Below are 7,361 nucleotides of genomic sequence, written 5' to 3'. Positions count from 1 at the left end.
AGCCACACAGTAGCTGCATCATTAGTACGGTCCCTGTTCATATCATTGGGAATCAGAAAAGGCTTAGGGAGAAGAAAACTAGCAGGGTTTGAGAGTCTAGGCACATATGTGGAGACCTTGGTGCAATGTGCCTTCTATCTTTGCTGCATGCTCGGATGTAGATGGCATGGACTTTGCCTAAAGGCAGTGGTTGGTGGAGATCCATTGCCTGAGATGCCCTGGGGTGTTTGTCCAGCAATCACTCCAAAGGGCATGATTTTCCTGTCGGTCCTGTGCTGTATCAGCTAGAAACATGGTGGTTGTGCCAGACACCCCATGCATCTGATCTGGCTCTGCAAGCCTATTGTCATTGCATTAGATCAAGTGTCTGCACTGAATTCCATTAGCTGAATTACATTAGCTCCACCTGGCCCCCAGCTGATGCTCCGGAAGGATTTGGGTCTCATAGTTGCTGCATCAGAGCAAGCAAACACTTGCACATAGCTTGGACCACCTCTGGAACCACAAATGTCAGAAGGTGTTTGTGTGTGAACAACTGACTCCCATTCTCCATCTCCATTGATCACAGTGGGAGCTTAGACAAGGAGCTCGCGTGCAGATACCCATTCTGTATACACCAAAACTTGGACAAGGAGAATCGCACCTCCTATGAGCTTGTGGAGTGCATGGGAGGGAACTGATTCCCACTTCATCTCAGGGGCTTCTCAGTGGGCATTAGATGCATTGATTAATTCCTCTAAATCAGCCCCTGAAGCACAAGTCAATGACCTCACTCTCATCCCTGTCTATGTGCCCTGATGGGAGCAGGGCTTTCTAGAGTGGGACATTTCCACCTCTCAGATAACCATCCTCTGATGAGACCAACTGCAATACTGCAGTCAGTCTCTCTCCACTGCTTAGAGAGGGACCATCTGTGTTTATTTTAGTCCACTTCAGTGGACATTTTCCAAGGGTGACTCTGCTGCCTTTCTGGTGATGTCAGCCCTGGAGCCCCGGGAACATCTTGAGGGTGCACAGGGTACAGACAGAGCAAGTCAGGTCTTCAGCTGGGCCTCTGCTCCTGAGCTGGGCCTGGCCTCTGGGACTGCAGGAGCCCATGGCAACCTGGCAGGCACTGCAGAGAGACAGCTCTGTCCAGGAGCAGCTCCTCTTAAAGGAGCAGCAAGACTCAGGATGCTGCCTGCAGGGGCCAGGATGAGATGAGCGACTCAGAAGTTAAAGACAGTCAGGAACAGGAGGATGGCTGAGAGTTCACTGTGAGGAGAAATCTTCACCACCCTCGACACAGTAAGTCTCTGGCTGCAGGGCAATGCTGCTGTGGTTCCTGGAGGTTTCTTCTGCAGCTGGCACCTTCCACAGCTGATAGGGTCTGTCAGGGTGGCTCTCCCAGCTTCTCCTGTTTGGAGCAGGTGGTGCTTTAGAGCAGGGATTCCCAGCTGTCAGATTGACAGGGCATCACAGCTACATTCTTGAGGGGATGGTGCAGGGATGTGAAGCTGGGGTGTGCACCTAGGTCTGCCCAGGGCTGTAGTTCAGAGCAGTGTCCCTGCACCCCAGGGTGCTGTGTGCCTGGGGCAGTGGCTCTGCCGCCTGTGAGGGTCAGCACTCAGCCTGCCCAGGGAACTCCTCAAGACGTTGCAGGGAGAAGCTCTGGGTGGGAGGATCGAAGGGCAGGTTCATTCTCCCATTGAGAGGGTGCTGCATAGATCAGGGCTGCTCACTGCTCCAGCTCATGCACAGGAGATTTCAGAGGGGACTTTGCAAAAGGAAGGTGAAGGCAAGTGTTTACTGAAAGAAAAGGCAATTCCCTGAGATGGTGCTTTAAGTTTCCTTCCACCTGCAAAGGGGAAGATGGAAATGGAGCTGTCAGGTTTGGACATGCGACTGAGACTCATTAACTCACCTGCACACAGAGGGATGCCCCTGGACAATGCCCTGCTGCTGGGAGGTTTCTGCAGGGCAGACTAGAGCACCCTGGGGAAGGCTTTGGCATCACATGACTGACCATGATTTGCTCACTTCTCTCCTCCCGTGATGTTTCTGTTAGCAATTCTCTACCATTCCCTGCCCATCCCTGCTGCCTGGAGCTGTTTCTGCCAAGAGCTTTTTCTCTGTACCAAGGTCTTTTCCCAGTCGCTGTTCACAGACCCCATCCCCCACTCTGTGTTCTGTGATGGACAGAAACCTCCCAGGTCAGGGCCCTGGCCAGGGCCATCTCTGTGCTTGCAGGTCCTGAGGAGCAGGTCAGAGAAACCCTGATGAGGCCATAAAGGTGATGCTGGTGCTGTCTGCAGGCTGAGGTGGGGATGGAGGGACTTGCTGAGGTTTCTCACAGACTTTTTGCTCTGTCTCTCTCTTAAGAGAGAGAGATGACTCTTACTGAGCTGCCTTCCTCTGAAGGAGAGCCCATCTTTAGGACCCTTGGCTGTTTCGCTGGGGTGTCCTGCCAAGCTGCAAGCTGCCCTCCAGAAGAGCACAGCTTCCCTCCAGCATTTCTGTGATATCTGAGCATCCCTGGTCTGCTCCTGTGAGTCAGAAATCTTGTCACACTCATCACTCCCTCCATGTCTGGGCTGAGAGAGAAGAATTTGGAAATCTTCCCTTTCTAACTGAACTCCTCTGCTCCCAGCTCAGTCCAGTTTCTTTCTTAGAGGAACTCACGAGTGTGGTTGTCCTTTATCTGAGTGAGGTGCAAGTGCAGGGCAGTGAGGGGCAAAACTCACTGACAGACCAGATCCCAGGACTCTGTACAAAGTCACAGGGAGCCCTTTTTTCCTCCTCGGGTGCACAAGTGCTCATGCTGAAATACCAAAGATTTCTAGCCCATCCAAGAATGCTCCCACAGTGTAATGGAGGCATCTAAAATCTAAATTAATAGATAATCAGACTCCTCTTCTGCAGGTTATTTTCTGGAGATAATAAGTATCAAAATATTGAGCAGTCCTCCCCCGTAAGCGGTGGACATAGTTTGCTGCAGGACGTGCACATCAGAACCAGTCCCTTGCCATTCCCACTACAGTGCCTGGAGAAAGGGCACAGATGTAAATTGATGTGAGGAGCTGGTTTATCTCACTGGAAGGGGGACATCTAGAAAAAGTCAGGTCAGCCCCTGTCTTCCCTTGCCTGTTCCTCTCCCTTGCTAGGGTGGGAGCTGGTGTGACTGATTCAGATACAGACACCTCTGTTCAAGAGGGCAAGATTGAGGGGGATGAATCCCTCACAAGGGTCTTCTCTTTCAGACACAGCTGCCATGAGTGCTGTAGTCAGCTCTCATTATGGTAAATAGAGAATATTCCCACTGGGTCACTGGACCAAGCCCCCTGCTCCCAGCTCACCGTGCCCATTCCCAGGTATGCCCTCAAATACCTGGGACTGTTTGACATGTCCACTTACAACTGCAGCAAAGCAGAACCGACTCCTCTGAAGCTACAGGCAGAGGCCCCTGCTGCACAGGACACACTCAGCCAGTGCAAACCAGAGCCCCAGAAAGGGAGCTGAAAGAAGGTAAAGGACCGAGGAAATGTGGGGGTTTCTATGCGAAACAGAATGGGTTTGGCTCACAAAAGCCTGATCTAACTTGTCACTGTCTTTTCTTCCTTGGACAGGCCTCCTATGCCCCAAGTGAGCATATGTCCAACAGCAGCTCCCTCAACGAGTTCCTACTCCTGGCTTTTGCGGACACACGGGAGCTGCAGCTCTTGCACTTGTCACTCATCCTGGGCATCTACCTGGCTGCCCTCCTGGGCAATGGCCTCATCATCACAGCCATAGCCTGTGACCACTGCCTCCACACCCCCATGTACTTCTTCGTCCTCAACCTCTCCCTCCTCGACCTTGGCACCATCTCCACCACTGTCCCCAAATCCATGGCCAATTCCCTGTGGGACACCAGGGCCATTTCCTACTCAGGATGTGCTGCCCAGGTCTTTCTGTTTCTCTTCTTGCTCACAGCAGAGTATTCTCTCCTCACAGTCATGGCCTATGACCGCTATATGGCCATCTGCAGACCTCTGCACTACGGAACCCTCATGGGCAGCAGAGCTTGTGCCAAAATGGCAGCAGCTGCCTGGGCCAGTGGTTTTCTCAATGCTGTCCTGCACACTGCTAATACATTTTCAATACCACTTTGCCAAGGCAATGCCCTAGGCCAGTTCTTCTGTGAAGTTCCCCAGATCCTCAAGCTCTCCTGCTCAGACTCCTACCTCAGGAAAGCTGGGGTTATTGTGGTTGGTGCCTGTTTAGCTTCAGGGTGTTTCATGTTCATTGTGGTGTCCTACGTGCAGATCTTCACTGCTGTGCTGAGGATCCCCTCTGAGCAGGGCCGGCACAAAGCCTTTTCCATGTGCCTCCCGCACCTGGCCGTGGTCTCCCTGTTTGTCAGCACCTCATTTTTTGCCTACCTGAAGCCCCCCTCCCTCTCCTCCCCATCTCTGGATCTGGTGGTGGCTGTTCTGTACTCGGTGGTGCCTCCAGCAGTGACCCCCCTCATCTACAGCATGAGGAACAAGGAGCTCAAGGAGGCACTGAGGAAACTGATTCAAGTGGTACTGTTTCAGCAGCAATGAGCTGCCCATCTCTCTTCACAAGCGGTTTCCAATTTGTCTCAAACAACTCTTGTGCTTTGGGAGTTCTGTCTGTGATAATCATGTTTGTACACAAATGTTTGAATTCCTCCCACTGCTCCAGGGGCATGAACCAACATCTGTCTGAGCCAGAGGCCTTCTGTGAATGTGTCTATCACTGTGTCAGAGCTGACCTCCCGAGTCGCATCTCTGTAATAAAGGAGGATTTCCTCAGTACAGTGCCTGAAGGTTGGGCTCTTCTTCCACAGTGGGAGCCACGAACGCGCTCAGGGAGTTGCACCTGAAAAGGCCCAGTTGCCGTGCTTGAGTTTTCCATGGGCTAAGGGGGGATGAGCTCATAGGCCGATGTGTGAGGGAATAAGGGCTGGATTCAGCTGTCACCTGTGGGTACCCAGTACCCCGGGGGAGGGTGAGTGGTCAAGCGGTATCTGCTGGGGACTGTCCCACATATTAGAGGGCTGGTGAGAGATGCCCATCCTTCCGCAAGGGAGTAGGGAGTCACCAGAAGAGCACAGGGGATCTCCAGGGACAGCATGTGCCTGGGATGGGCAGTGAGTAGAGACTCCCAAAACCAAGTGGAGTCATCCAAAATATAGGGCCAAACCAAGAAATGCACCAAATCAGGGCTCTGCAGTCTCAGGAGAGGCAGTGGGGACTCATCCGGCACAGGGAAGGCAGCCTCAGGAGTGGTTCATGTCACCTACAATGAAAACCCATGGCTGCATCTCGGGACACACCTGACCCCATCCTGAGCCATTTGAAATGTCTTGTAATTGCTCTGAGCATCCTCCACAGCCACAGAGACCTGGGGAGGGGCTTGTCAGGTGCCGTGATGCTGGGTCAGCCAGGTCCACCCTGACCAGTACGGCCAGTGTGGAGTCACCCCGGGGCCCCACAGCTGCTCACTCTGCAGAGCAGCACAGCCAGGCTGGGAAGCACAGCAGAGGGGTGCAGGAATGGCTGGTGAGGCCAGCACAGACACACTGATCTGAGGAGAGGCTCTCTGGAGAACAGGGACGTCTCTCGAGAAGAGCAAAGGAACAAATGTGGGCTTGCAGGGAGGAATTAATGAAAACCTGCTTCTATGTGTGTCAGCTCAGGGCAGGCTGTCACTGGACACTTCTACTAACCAAATCTATTCGTTGTATCATATATCATCGTTCCTCCCCTTTCCTCTAAGAGTTCTCCAGTTTGCAAAAGATGTTGAGTAACCTTGGTGTTCTGTCTGGGAATGCTGTCGAGTTGATGGAAGGTTACTCCAAATGTTACTGATGTATTAAATGGATCCAAACAAAGCCATCATTTGTTCAGTCATATGAGAAGTTAACCAGTAAGTCTGCGTGGTGATTTGGTCAAAAACATAGGTCACATTACAACGGCTTTTGTCGCCTTCTGTGTCTGTAGTACCCATCTCACTCTATTGTCATAACCAGGTGCAGCTTCCCATCCCGTGTGTTATTACATACAGCTACATTTAGACTAACGTCAGATCTTAGGGTCAGTGTAACATTATGGCTATCAGTCCTTGACCTCATGCTATTACAGATGGTATTTCTCTTGTAACTATAGTTTTAAAGATGGGTTGTGACTGATCTTCAATAACAAAGTTGTCCCATGGGCAATTTGAAAAGGCAGAATCTGTTAGAGACACATTTCAGGTGTTTTTTCCAGTTATCAGTGTCCCCATGGTTAGCAGGTAACACCACACTTCCCTGCAAGAGAAGACAGTTAGGTCCTGGACATAATCCAAGCCGCACTTATGGTTAATTTACTCCCTGCAGGGTCTACAGCATCCCGTACTCCTTTTCCATGGTAAAAGAGCATCGTCACCCATACTGATCTCTGAGTTGGATGTTTAATCACAGCCTCATCTCCAGGTCTTTAATTGGGTTTTCTTTTGGTTTTAACAGGAATTCATGCAGCTACTGACACAACCCCCTTCTCTATGGGACTTCCCGCGGGAGTTTGTTGCTTATTTAGCTGACTTACTGCTTCCCACAAATGGGATCCCCACTTAGAAGTCGTCTATGAGAGAAGAGTCACTGTTGCTTCTGTCATCCACTCCATCCTTCTACTACCTTGTTGCTGTGCCTGGGTTTCCATGGGCTAAGGAACATGAGCTCATGGGGTGCTGTGTTAGGGAACGTGGGCTGGATTCAGCCCTCCCTTGTGGGGGCCCAGGGGCTGCCCAGAGGGGCTGCAGGCAGCCAGGGTGAAGGATCTCTGGGCATGAGAGCAGTGGAGACATGGAGTGCCTGGCCTCCATTTCCTTGTGCCATTGCTGGCCCCCAGGTGTGGGGCTGATGGGGAGGCTGACACTCCTCTCTGCCCCCCAGCAGCTGCTGTGCCCTGCAGAGGGGCTGATGCGGTCCATGGCCAGCTCCATCCTCCTGCAGCTCCCTGTATCCCGATGGAGGGGAAAAGGCCAGCCTTGCATGGCCTCTCTTCTGTACCAGAAACCAGCAGATGCTGAAGCATAGCTGTCTGCTGACCTCCATGTGGGGCACAGCTCAGCTTGGGCAGGGGCTGGGTGCTTGGACCCCTCAGTCTGCAGGGGAGCATTTAAGAGTCATTTAATAATACCCCAGCCCTCTCCACATCTGAGGTCTCTGGGGCCAGCTCCAGTCGAGCTCTAGCTTTCCTCACTCCATCCCTGCATGCACGGACAAGGTCTCAATGCTCCCCCTGGGCAGCCCGTGCCCCTTCCACCCTCTGTGCACTTCCACCCCAGCACCCTGAGCACTGGTGCTGCCAGGGCAGAGGTGGAGGATCCCCGGA

At 52.4% G+C, this 7,361-nt stretch overlaps 1 protein-coding gene across 1 annotated transcript; it reads left to right on the top strand.

The window, feature by feature from the left end:
• Window positions 1-4,010: 4,010 nt before the first annotated feature.
• On the top strand, window positions 4,011-7,063 carry LOC135326231 (olfactory receptor 14A2-like; the record flags this gene model as incomplete). Its single annotated transcript, XM_064504080.1, has 2 exons — window positions 4,011-4,472; window positions 6,920-7,063. Coding segments are annotated over 2 exons (606 nt in total), but the record flags the coding sequence as incomplete, so codon positions are not given.
• Between the last annotated feature and the right edge of the window lie 298 nt (window positions 7,064-7,361).

Source organism: Dromaius novaehollandiae, unplaced genomic scaffold, assembly GCF_036370855.1.
Source record: "Dromaius novaehollandiae isolate bDroNov1 unplaced genomic scaffold, bDroNov1.hap1 HAP1_SCAFFOLD_37, whole genome shotgun sequence".
Lineage (NCBI taxonomy): Eukaryota > Metazoa > Chordata > Aves > Casuariiformes > Dromaiidae > Dromaius > Dromaius novaehollandiae.
This window is presented reverse-complemented; position numbering and strand designations above follow the sequence as displayed.